Raw genomic sequence first — 12,934 nt, forward strand, 5'->3', positions numbered from 1 at the left:
CAAGCAGGAAGGAGGAAGCAGGATCTGATGGCGACGCTGGAGAGGAGATAGGTAAGGGGGTTTGCGCATGGGGTGGAGGTTACTTTGTAGTGTTTAGGGTACTGTATAAGTAGTGTGGTAATGTTTGTGTTGTGTGTGTTTTATTTAAAAACGTTTTAGTGCGTGTTGTAGTGTTGTCGTGTTTGTTTAGTGTAGTGTATTAGAGTTTAGGGTAGTGTAGTAGTGTTTATGTAGTGTACTGATTTAGGTTTTAGGGTAGGGTAGTGTTTGTTTAGTGTATTAGGGTTTAGGGTGGTGTAGTAGTGTTTATGTATTGTATTGATTTAGATTTTAGGGTAGTGTAGTGTAGTGTTGTGGTGTTTGTGTGGTGTAGTGTATTAGGGTTTAGGGTAGTGTTGTAGTGTTTATGTAGTGTAGTGATTTAGGTTTTAGTGTAGTGTTGTAGTGTTTGTTTAGTGTAATGTATTAGGGTTTAGGGTAGTGTAGTAGTGTTTATGAAGTGTAGTGATTTAGGTTTTAGTGTAGTGTTTGTTTAGTGTAGTGATATAGGGGTTAGGGTAGTGTAGTAGTGTTTGTGTAGCGATTTAGGTTTTAGGGTAGTGTAGTAGTGTTTTAGGGTTTAGGGTAGTGTAGTGTTTTAGGGTTTAGGGAAGTGTGTTTTAGGGTTTAGTGTAGTGTAGTAGTGTTTATGTAGTGTAGTGATTTTGGTTTTAGTGTCGTTTTTGTTTAGTGTAGTGTATTAGGGTTTAGGGTAGTGTAGTAGTGTTTGTGTAGTACTTTCGGCTCTAGGGTAGTGTAGTGTTTCAGGGTTTAGGGTAGTGTTGATGTTTTAGGGTTTAGGGTAGTAGTGTTTATGTAGTGTAGTTATTTAGGCTTTAGGGTAGTGTAGTAGTGTTTGTGTAGTGAGTTAGAGTAGGGGTAGTGTTGTACTGGGGTAGTGTTTTTTGGGTTAGGGGTAGTGTAAGGGTGGGAGTAGTCTCTGGTGCAGGGGTAGTGTGGTAGTGTTTTTGGGTTAGGGGTAGTGTAGGGGTGGGAGTAGTGTTGTGTAGGTGTAGGGGTAGGGATTTTACTTACCTTGCAACATTTTACTGCGAGTATGGCTTAACCACGCATGCCTTTGGGTTGTAATGGCATGCGTGGTAAAGGCATACTCGTTGTAAAAGTATGCAATGTAATGGTATGTGATGTCATTGACATTGCCTAGTAATACCTGCGCTGTAATGGCACGCGTGGTATTATTATGCGATGTGTTGACATACATCTTCGGAGTGAACGCCCCACTATTCAGACCCTACCCTGGTAGGGTCCCTTGAATCTCTCCAACCCTCTCTCTTGGGAACAAAAGGGGTTACCTGGCTGTAGGACCCAAAATTCAACATGGACAAGATTCTGAACCAGAAATCACTGACCTTCGACCGTCTGGACACTCTAGACTTCATTTGGACCCGGCCTTGTCTCTCTCTCTTTTTGCCCAAAGCATAGTCTGTGCCCATGAACCATACAGGCTATGTGCAGGACCTGTGGAGCATCAAGGACAACCGAAGATATCTCCCTTGGGGTGAAGGAGCCACTCCCCTGCATCTGCAGGCACCACATCATGACTGCTGCTCCTGAGCTCCTACAACTCGAGGTCTGAGCTGCCCTCTTACAAAGTTTGAGGCCAGAATGCCTCGTGGGGGCTGCAATACCCGTACCCCCGTGCACAGCGCTCATTTGCAAGTGCATATGCTTGTTCCCATTTCCCGAACAAGTGCACAGGGTTCCGAGTAGCTCCTACCTCTGCTACAATTTCCTACCAAGAACTCCGGCCTCCTCGCACCAAGTACTCCACGGGCTGTCGTTTAGTGAAATTGCTTGAGGTCCTCGCCTGACTCCTGTGAATCAGGCCTGTGAATCCACTTGAGGGTCAACTTTGCTTGTCGTGGGCTCTCCTGATTGCTCCAGGCTTGCCCTAACTTCCCTGTGTTTGATGAGTTTCCTGCACCTTTCTAGTCCGAACCGTAACCTTTCTTGACCTTCTGCGTGGGTTGCCTTTGCCAAAGCTTGTTGGTGCTCCCGCCGGACATCGACCCCTCAGTACTCAACATCCTTCGTAGAACAGCTCTTATCCTGCTCTTGGTCGTCCTCGACATCTCCTGGTCCCCGTAGCTGCAGAGTCAAGGACCCCCTCGACGCACCTGAAGCACTCGACATTGGTGGGCATTCGTCTACCGAGCCCCTGGTCACTCTTGAGTGACCCGGACTCTGTCCTTTCTGCTTTCAGGTACTCTTCAACCAGAATTCACCTTTGGATTTCAGCTGACTCTTTTCTTTCTTCCAGCAGTGGCTCTTCTTTGAAGTCCTCCATTGAAATCGACTGCAGTTTCCGACACTTCAGACCTATGCACCCAGCTCCTCTGGGATAGGTAACTCTAGTACTACGGTATCCACAGGCACAATGGCTCTCCAACCTCCCAACTCCCATGGTGTTTTTTTGAAGTCCACTGGGAAGGGTCCTTAAACTCTAAAATTTCAACCGTGACTTTCCCATAGAATTGTACGGAGCACGCGGTCGGGTTCCCACCCTGCACCCGTCCTCCGTGGGGTCCCTACTTACTCACCTTGGGTGGTTCCTTGGGGTCCCAGCAATTCTACGTCCTCTAGAAACTGTCTTGACTCGAGTTGTGGTTGTTATACCACTATTTTGGTATATGGTTTGGTCCCCCCCTCAGGAGCCCACTGTGTATTAGTGCTATTTACTATCATTTCTGTGCTGAAGTATTATGTGTTTTGTGATTATCTCCTCATTAGTATATTGGTAGTTATCTAGTTAATTTTAGATCTCATGTTTATGGATGTTCTTTAAATCTCCGGTTTATCCCCGTTCCCCTCGGCACTCAGATTGATTTATTGTGCCTTTTATTAGGGCACAGTTCCAAGGGACCAACAGTAGTAGGACATGTAAATATATGCTGCAGCGTGACGTGTTACTCACACTATCTCATATTTCCATATGTGATTCAAAATGGTGTGTATTCTCAAAATCCTTGGCCATGCAAGTTGGTTGGCCTATGTAAGAGAGGATGAAGCACATGTGAAACATTTGAGTTCGGTGTAATTCCCAAGTAAAAGTTATATTTGCCTGTTTGTTTGTTTTTTAGGCTAAAGTCCATTGTTCAGGAAGTTGCCAAAGATTACAGGGACCATTTTCACAGGTATGTATTGTACAACCAGGAGATTAATGTTTCACACACCCCCCCCCCCCCCCACCCCCAAGTTGTAATTCCCCAGGCCTGCCCCCTCCCTCTAAGTCATCCTCTTTTTAGGCTGATTTTCATTCGAAAGGTTCAATGAATCTGACACTGTGTTTGTCCAGTAGATGGTAGTAGGCAAAAGCTGATTCTTACATTTTATTAGACTATGAACAGGCATTCTGTGTTAAATTCACAACAGGAAAGCCAATAGGCGCTTTTCCTGCACCATTGAGCCATTTAGATTGTGAAGCATACTTACAATTGTGTGAAGGAATGCAAAATATCTTGATCTTCTTAAACCAGCCATTGTACAGGTGTAAATAGCACACCTATGCTGAGGAATGCGGCTAGTATGACTAATTCAACGATGACAGCCGCATACTGTGATGTTACGAGAAACGAAACTATTCAAAGAAAGACTTGGCCAAAACGACAGCCTGAACATGTGGTTGAAGGCCTGTATCCGATCTTTTCTCCTTGTCTGAACTGCCTGAAGAAAAAAGTGCTCCAGAACTTTTAAGACCCCTCACCTTCCAGATGTCCCAATACCCACCTTAAAAAAAAACCCCACTATGTATAAGATGTGCATGAACATTTCTGACCCCACCCGAAACAAACTACACTTCCAAAATCAGAGAAATTCACATGATGCAAAAATAGTAAATAAATGATTCACAACGAGACCGGTTTGAGTAGGAAATGTCTTGCAGTGATTTGGTTCCCAAACGGCCGATTTCTGATGTATCATTTGGCTTGGGCAAAGGTTTGTGTAATTTTCACTGCAAAAATATACGACTTTTGTACACGCTTTCTCACTCCACATCTTATGCTCCCTGCTTTTCTGTCTGTATCTCTCATAATGATCGCAAAATGTTCGAAGCAAATGCTATGAAATGTAATCTGATAATGTGCAGAGTTGAGTAGTACTTGCTAAATTTATGTATGTGGAAGAAAGAATAATGTGTGCTAAAATGCAGCTATTTAAGGTAATGTGTAATTTTTGTTAGGCTTCTCAAAGTACTGTGGAGGTGAATGAATAATTTTTCTCTGGGTTTGCTTTGTTTTACAGAGACTTTCAGTTTGGACATATGGATGGAAGTGAATATATTAACAGTTTGTTGATGGAGTAAGTGAACCAATTTATTTGCTAATGGGCGTGGTTTCTCAGTTCTAAGGTCTTGGACCATATTAGAATACGTAGATGACAGCAGTCAGAACTGTAGGGCTGCTCAGTACAAGCGGGTTTCAATATGAGCTTACTTGCCTAATCTGACTATAGTACTCCAGCTTTAATTTTTCAATGAAGTCCCACTGGTGACCTAAGAAAATGTTTCACATTATTCAGTTCCGATAATGTTAGAACAAACGACATGGCTCAAAGTTGTACACTGCCCTACCATCCAACTTGGATAGGCACACTTTCAGAAAAGCACTTTGGGGACAAGTTAAGGTGGGTTCCGGATGAAAATCATTGAGTCTACTACACACGTGCAAGTCATGCTTCTGTGGGCAACTGAGTTCACGATTTGGCAGATTGATATTGTTCCGTGTCAAACAAAAAGGCCGTAACCACTGTTTCGCATGTGCTTAGTTGAACTGTACATCCGTGATTCCAGAAGAGTGAAGGCTATGGTCCGTAGATACTCCCTGTCACGGGTAATAATTAAGAAGTATTTTCCTCTCTGGCCGAGATGGTATGCACCTGTTTGAATTTGTATGATGGATTCAAATCCACACACAAACCTCCAGACCATGTTGTCGCTCACACTGGCCAATGGGGTCTTAAATGAGTCAAAGCTCAAGGTCCTGGCACTCATGGTAGTCAGTCCTCCACAAAGAGTCAGGGGTCACCTTTGTATTTTTCGCTTAGGCTGAACATGGGCAGACAAGGTGTTACCACAGTAGAGCATAACAGATTTATGCCTCACTGTTTTATGTTCTTTAGTGAAGAAAACAACTTGGGGTGGGGTTGGGGGGCACATAGTGTTAATAATCACAAGGCGTATTTATTTTGATTTTCTCTCACTGTATGTAACCCCTTAGGTCCTGGTTATCTAGCTTGTTTATAAATGCTGCCTATGAAACAAGGGTGTAGCATTAACCATACATGCAGTTCTGCTGAGTACGATTTGGTATTTATTACCATTACTGAAGGTGGGGAGGGGCTCATGACCATCATGATGCTTTGCCACTTGTGAAAAATGGCCAATCCTCACACTCCTCAATGTTAATATGCAGCATATTTCACACTTGGTATCTGAATGTTAGATCTGGGAGTCTCTAGTTGGCAGAGGTAGGTACCAATGTCCAAATAGGAACCCTTGCTTCTAGTCGGGGTAAGGGGGATACACTCTTTAGATAACCCCTGCTCACCCCCTTGGTAGCTTGGCACGAGCAGTCGGGCTTATCAAAGGCAATGTGCTAAGTATTTATACCAACACTCACAGTAACACAGTGAAAACACCACAAACTGACTCCACAACAGTTTAGAAAAATAAAGGTATTTAATCTAAACTACACAAGACCAAAACGACAAAAATCCAACATACACAGTTCAAGAATAGGGTTTCAAATGAGCTTTTAAGGTTGCTCTAAAATAATCCACAGTTGCGTCACGTTTTAGCCAACAGTACCATTAGATGTGACAAAAGTTCCAAGTGAAAGCTGTAGCGTTGAAAAGCAAGCGATGCGTCACTCCTGAGACCCTGGGGAGGCGATGCGACAACCCCGCTGGATGCAGCGGGCGTGTTGCGGGGACTCCGGTCTGTATGGGGAGGGATGCGATACTTTGCGTGGATTCCGGTGCACAGGTTTCGGTTGATGCGGCTCGCAAAAGGGATGAGGCGAATATCTTTGGGGCGGCGACGATCTCCAGTGCTGCGGTGATGCGCGGCTCAGCGACTATCTTCTCCTCTCGCTGTCCCTCGATGCGATGGCTCTGCGACGACTGACAGCGACGTGATGCGGTCCGCAAGCAAGCGGTGCGACCATCTCACCCAATGACGACAGGCTCTTCGACGATACTCGCAGCGATGGTAATCTTCCCGCACCGGACTGGTGCATCCCGCAAACAAAGGATGCGATGACTCTGGCAGCAGGCGCTGTGACTATCTCGGCCTTCGTAACGACGGGGATTTCCTTGCACTGACGGGGATGCGCTCCGCAAGCGAGCAATGCGTGAAAACTTGCAGAAAGTCTTTAAAACCTTGGTTTCCAGCTTCCCAACACAGGTACAACTTCCAGAGGCACCACAACTGGCCTGAGCACTCTAGGAAGGACAGAACTCTCTCAGCAGAATTCAGGGAAGCTGGGGTTGAAGTCCTTTTGTTCCTGGGACTTCTTAACAGGGAGCCAGCTTTTCTTCAGGCCCTTGGAGATTCCTTCAAGCAAGGGGACACAGCACAAAGCAAAGTCCTTCCCCACTCCTTGGCAGCAAAGCAACTGTAGGTCAGCCGAGCAAAGCAACAGCAGGACAGTCTTCCTTCTTCAGTCTCCCAGCTTTCTCCTTGGCAGAGGTTCCTTCTTGATTCCAGGATCTAATTTTCTGTAGTCTGGGTTCCTGTACTTATACCCCAAAAAGTATTTGTTCCCTTTGTGCAGGAGGGCTCTGAGCCCGGTCTGAACCAGTTCTGGGGCACTCTGTTTTCATGATTCCTTCTCTCCTTTCACAGTGCAGGGCAGAGACATCAGACGCACCACAGGGGGTGGAGTCCACACTGTGGGGGGCAGGTAACAGTCCTATTCAGATCCCAGGTGCAACTCCTCCTTCCCATCTAGATGCCGATCTCTCTATTCACCACTGCGCGGACTCATTCTGTCTCCTGTAATCCTCCAGCCCTGTCACTCACAAACCAGACAGTCAATTCACAAACATCCAAAGGCACACAGAAAGGTCGGACAAGAAAGCAACCACTTTCTAAAAGTGCTGCTTTCAAACACAGGATTTAAAAACCACCTTTCCCAAAAGATGTGTTATTAAAGTCTGAGTTCAGGGATACCAGACTTTTATGTCCTATCTTTCCCCTATGGGAAGATATGCAGGTAACCAGTGTACACAGCATTCCCCATGATAGCCTATGGGCAAGATAGCCTTACAATAGTGAAAAACGAAAATGGCTGTAATTCACGACCAGAGCATGTCACCTGCACTAGTACATGCTCTACCTTTCACATACACTGCACCCTGCCCAGGGGGGTACCTTGGGCCTTTCATAGGGGTGTCCAATGTGTACAGAAAGGGAAGGGGTAGGCCTGGTCAGTGGAGACACTGGCCAGGTTAACATGGCAGTTCACAGACTGCACACAGGCACTGCCGTGGCAGGCCTAAAGACACCATTTTAGGGCTACTCATGTGGGTGGCACAATCAGTGCTGCAGGCCCACTAGAAGCATTTGTTTCACCAGCCCTAGCACACTCAGTGCACTTTACTAGGGACTTCTTGGGGATACAAATATGCCAATCATGGATAACCAATTAAAATAACAATTTACACAGAGAGCATATGCACTTTTACACTGATCAGCAGTGGTAAAGTGCCCAGAGTCCTATTGTCAACAACCCCAGGTCAGGAAAAACAAGGGAGGAAGAAGCAAAAGGTTTGGGGATAACCCTGCAAAAAGGGCCACTTTCAACACTGGATATGTGATATATATGTAACAAGTAGAAAAAAACAAGGTCAATAGAATAGACACACACTGGGCAGCGCAGCTCTCCAAAGTCATACAGGCAACTTTCCTCCCAACACAAACTCAGCAATTCCTTGTTTATACTCTTTGCATACATTTTCTTCTCGGTTCCTGAAACAAAGTTGTCCTGATCAGTAGAGTTTCACTGGCATTATCTTGCATTTATCCAATGGCTCTGATTTTTGTAACTCTATTATATTCATATTCCCTTTTAGTTATGCCGTACAATTTCATTTTTGCTAATAATTTAGATAAGCTTGCCACTTAATCTTGTATCAAAACAGTGATAAAGCTTTGCAGAGTGATTTGAGGGCTGTCATTGTGATAAAATACCTAGTTCATGGAGAACTATGAGATGTTGACCATATCTCACAATTCCTTGTGAATTATATAGGTTTTTATAGCACTGCACTTTGTTCAATAAAAGCACTCATGCATGTCATGTATACATATATGGTAATGAGGCAACAGTTGGGTCGGTGTAGTTCTATTTAGGTCAGATTTTCCATTCAAAAGGTATTTTTGGTTTCCTAATTACTTTAGTGCCATTCAATGGATCTGCATGAAACTTACTAATTTAAGCATTCGTCTACTTCAGTTTGATATGGCTAATTCTTTGGAGATACGTCAAGCATGGGTATATCAAGTGGCAGTTCCTAATTTTTTCCCCACAGTGTTTTTTGTCCCATACAGAAAAAACATCTGAACAATTACACCAAACATGCCTTGAATGTAAAACTTTACACTAACAAGTGTTTTGCTTGACTTGGTGTAAATCCATTCAGTAGTTTCTGAGAAATTATTGGTTGTTTTTTTGGGTGTCCTTGAAAGTGTTAAATAGATATAGATATCTGGACCCTTAGAACGCAGGTATACACCAACTCTGGTTCGTGGACCTTCCACTGACCTAGCTTCAAACAATTTTCAGTGATATATATGCGATGGGGTCAGTGATGTACTTAAACGTGTCATGAGTGATGTTGTGAGCAGTGCATGACGGGGATGTGAGTTATGGTTAGTTTATTCTAGTTCACCATCATTTCCTTTTAAGCCTATTTTCTATTATTTGATACACATATTCATATAAATTGTTTGCCTTCCTTCTATATTTAAATAAACCATTCCTCTTCTTTTTTCAGCCTCTATGGGCTCAGTGTTTCCAAATTTAATATGCAGCACGATTCAAGTTTCCTCAACATTAGAGTTCGTTTGCCACCTCTGATCTGTTCCACTCTGTTGATCACGAAAGCTGGCAGAAGTTTGTAAATTCCATCCGCTTTCTCTCCAAAAGTGCTGCTACTGTATTACTCCATAAGCTCCTTGAAAGGTAGACTCCATGTAATGTTGCTGGTTGTCAGAATTTCAGGGTTTTTTCTACTCTGGCAAAGGTAACTCGCCAAGATCCTATGGTAGATGTTTTGCAACCAAGTGGATCTTCATATTTTGGTTTTAGAAATTGCTTAACCACAGGTTTAACACTTTTTTAAGGGGCGTAGATGAGTTAGTGTTATTTGTAGTCATCATACCTGTTTTACTTTAAGAAAAGCTTGAATGGATGGGAGGCTCAATTTGCTAAACGTTTAAATAGATTTCCTTTGGCTACTGTAAGGAATATAGACACCCTACACTTGGATGGTGGAGCTCCTCAGTGACCAAATAAATGAGCCATGTTTTAATACATGGGAAATAGTTATACATGGAGTAAGGTAACAGTCTATCTGAAAGAGACTATTCGTTATAAATTCCTTAATTTAGAATTACCCCCAGGCATCAGACTGGATCCGGAGACTTCTTCAGCAGTACCCCTGCGCGTCGGTAGGTGGCGTCGGTCGACTTTGCGTTCGTCATTGGCACAGTGATCGCCGGAATGACGTCGCTTTATCTAATTAGACCCCACCCATGTGCGCTGACATCAGTTATTTCTTTTTCTGCGCCAGCCAGCACAGATCCGGAGAGAGCAGTAACCTTACTAATTTTTTGACTAGTGTTATTCGACATTTTGTCGACATCATTTTCGACGCAGGGATGTCACATCGGCGAACAGGCTTTAAGCGTGGTGACTTATCACAAGCTGATGTCAGTCACGGATCCGCACCTCATGTGCCTTTGATGCCTGGAGCGTGACCACGACCCGAAGTGGTGCTTCGACTGTCGGGCCATGAACCTGATAAAAACAGTCATCGGTGTAGAACAAGGCACATGACGTATTCTCAACACATTCAGAGGTGCAGAAACCACAATAGCGCAAAACTAACACTAGTCACCACCTGTGACTGTCCCTAGGCCAACTGGCCTCTCTAGGGCTAGGACTCCCTGTGTCCCAAATGTCAGGTTTCCTAAACGTGGCAGCTGCCCACAAAGTGCTGGGCAGCTGTTGTGGAGAATGGGGCCGTTGTGGGAGCCTCCCTGGGCTCAAGAACAAGGTAAATGGAATGGCACAAAGAGCTTCAGCGCTCTAAACAATGCAAATGCCCCCAGAGCCTCTCTGGACTCTCTAAGAGCAAATGGTGCCCTCACGAGCCTCGTGGGCTCTTGAAACACCGAATGCCCCTTTCCGTTGGAGCCTCTCTGGGCCCGTGAAGCAAGTAGCCCCTGAAGCCCTCTGGGACTTCACAACAACTGCCCTGGCGATGGAGGGGAGGGGCGGGCACCGACAACGTGCTCCGACGCCCTCCTCTTCCCAAATGGACACCGAGCCCCCCTCACCGGACTCAGGACGCTGCAGCTCTCTTCTCTGGGGCTGCTCCTTGGCTTGGTGCGGCGGGCGGCTCTGCACGAGAGCTCCGCTCCTCGGGGGCTCTCTCTCCTACAGGCCGGTCACCACGGGGCTCTCCCTCCCTCCTGGGAGCCCCGTGGAAGGTGCCGGTTGCAGGCTTCTTCCCTCACCGGAGCGCGGGGTGGCCTCCCGTCCGCTTCCGGTCGCCTCTATGTCCTGCCCCCGGCCTGCCTGTCTTCCGGGTCGCGGCTGCGGGGGCGGGACGTCCGTCGGGCCGCACAGAGATTGGCTGGCCGCCCAACCACTTCCGGGTTGTCGCGGGCAGCGCGGCGGTCCGTTTCAGGCAGGCAGGCGGGGAATGAAGATACCGAGGGGTGGGCTCCCACGCGTAAAAGTTCACAATCAACGGCAAGGTCCCTGGCAGGGTGGGCACCTGCCAGGGGACAAAATACTCAAAAATAAGCGAGGTGGCACTCGCTTGGGGCGGACAATGCCGGGTGGGCACCGGCCTCGGCAGACAAAGCGCTCCCAGCGCTAGAGGGGTGACCCCAGCGCTCCTAAGCGCTGCAAGTCAAATAAATATTTACAACAAGGGGTGGTGAGGGACAGAGTCTCTGAATTAAGCAGAAAGCTCTCACCCAGTCAAGAGATCAGGGCTAGATCCAACACCGTTTTTTAGCTCACTGCACCATCCCAGTTTCAGAACCTGGCTGTATGCAAATTAGTCTGTTCCTGTCCCAGTGCATGATGGGAACAGGGCAAACCAAACTACAGAAGCCAATGCTTACACTGGGAAGGAAACAAGCTCCCGGGGACCGGTTTCTGGCATTACAGCCGTCTTCGGCCCGGTTTGCTTGAATCCTGATGGTGCAATGAGCAAGGGTCTCACATCTGAGAATACCCTTCCACGCTTAGGGTGGACAAAAATATTTACAACAAGGGGTGGTGAGGGACAGAGTCTCTGAATTAAGCAGAAAGCTCTCACCCAGTCAAGAGATCAGGGCTAGATCTAACACCGTTTTTTAGCTCACTGCACCATCCCAGTTTCAGAACCTGGCTGTATGCAAATTAGTCTGTTCCTGTCCCAGTGCATGATGGGAACAGGGCAAACCAAACTACAGAAGCCAATTCTTACACTGGGAAGGAAACAAGCTCCCGGGGACCGGTTTCTGGCATTACAGCCGTCTTCGGCCCGGTTTGCTTGAATCCTGATGGTGCAATGCGCAAGGGTCTCACATCTGAGAATACCCTTCCACGCTTAGGGTGGACAAAAATATTTACAACAAGGGGTGGTGAGGGACAGAGTCTCTGAATTAAGCAGAAAGCTCTCACCCAGTCAAGAGATCAGGGCTAGTCAAATAAAAGCGCTCTCAGCGCTAGGAGGGAAAAGCCAAGCGCTCCTAGCGCTATAAATCATGAAAGCATCCAGCAAAGTCCTTGTAGGCAGGCTGGGGGGCAAGGCTGGGCCCAGAGCCAGCACACTGGGTCTCCAGGCAGGGAGACAGTCCAAGTGGCGGTCCTCTGGCCCAGCGACAGCAGCAGCAGCCCCCTCAGGATCCTGGAAGAGAACAGTTTCTGTGGGGACACAGCCAGCCCCATTTTTATACACCACATTCCTTTGTCTAAGGTGCAGGGTGGGGGAGAAACCAGTTGCAGCTGGTTCTTGAGTACTCTGTTTACCTCAACCACCCTCTCTATTCACTGGCAGGGCTAGGGTCATCAGTCGCACCACAGGGGGCGGAGCCAGCATTGTCTGGGGAAACCCAGCCTCATTCAGGCCACAGGTACACTCCTCCCCAGCCATCAGCATGCTAATCTCCCACTCACCACCGGGCAGACCCATCCAGCCTTCCTGGAGCCAGGCTCACCAGCCAGCTCCAGCCAATCACACGCCAGGCATATTTTATATTAATATTCCAACTCCTAGAAGTGGCACTTCTACATATGACACACTCATGCAACACACACCATTGCGAAGCATTCACTCTCACGAGTTCACATATCAGATTCGAACCTGTACACCCCACGCATCAGGAACTACCAGGGACACATACATTCCCCATGCATTCCTATGGGAGGGCAGGCCTATCTCATCACATGCACTCAGAGTGCGCACGCACTTTCCACTGGGACACAGTGAAAGTGCGTAGAGCCCAAAAATCACCATCACCAGGTCACAATTACAAGCAAGAAGTCTAGGGGTGAACCTGCCAGAAGGGCCAAGTCCAACACAACCCCCTTCCAGCCAAAACGCAGGGGAGAACAATCACCACCGTGATGGACTTCCCTGCTTGGGGCGA

At 46.7% G+C, this 12,934-nt stretch overlaps 1 protein-coding gene across 1 annotated transcript in view; it reads left to right on the forward strand.

The window, feature by feature from the left end:
- TMX3 (thioredoxin related transmembrane protein 3) overlaps positions 1-12,934 on the forward strand; it is a 234,054-nt gene that overhangs the window by 154,149 nt on the left and 66,971 nt on the right. The window contains exons 12-13 of the mRNA XM_086965544.1: positions 3,141-3,194; positions 4,303-4,359. Coding sequence (XP_086821670.1) covers positions 3,141-3,194; positions 4,303-4,359 — 111 coding nt within the window. The remainder of the gene's footprint in view (positions 1-3,140; positions 3,195-4,302; positions 4,360-12,934) is intronic.

Source organism: Lissotriton vulgaris, chromosome 4_1, assembly GCF_964263255.1.
Source record: "Lissotriton vulgaris chromosome 4_1, aLisVul1.2, whole genome shotgun sequence".
Taxonomy (NCBI): Eukaryota; Metazoa; Chordata; class Amphibia; order Caudata; family Salamandridae; genus Lissotriton; species Lissotriton vulgaris.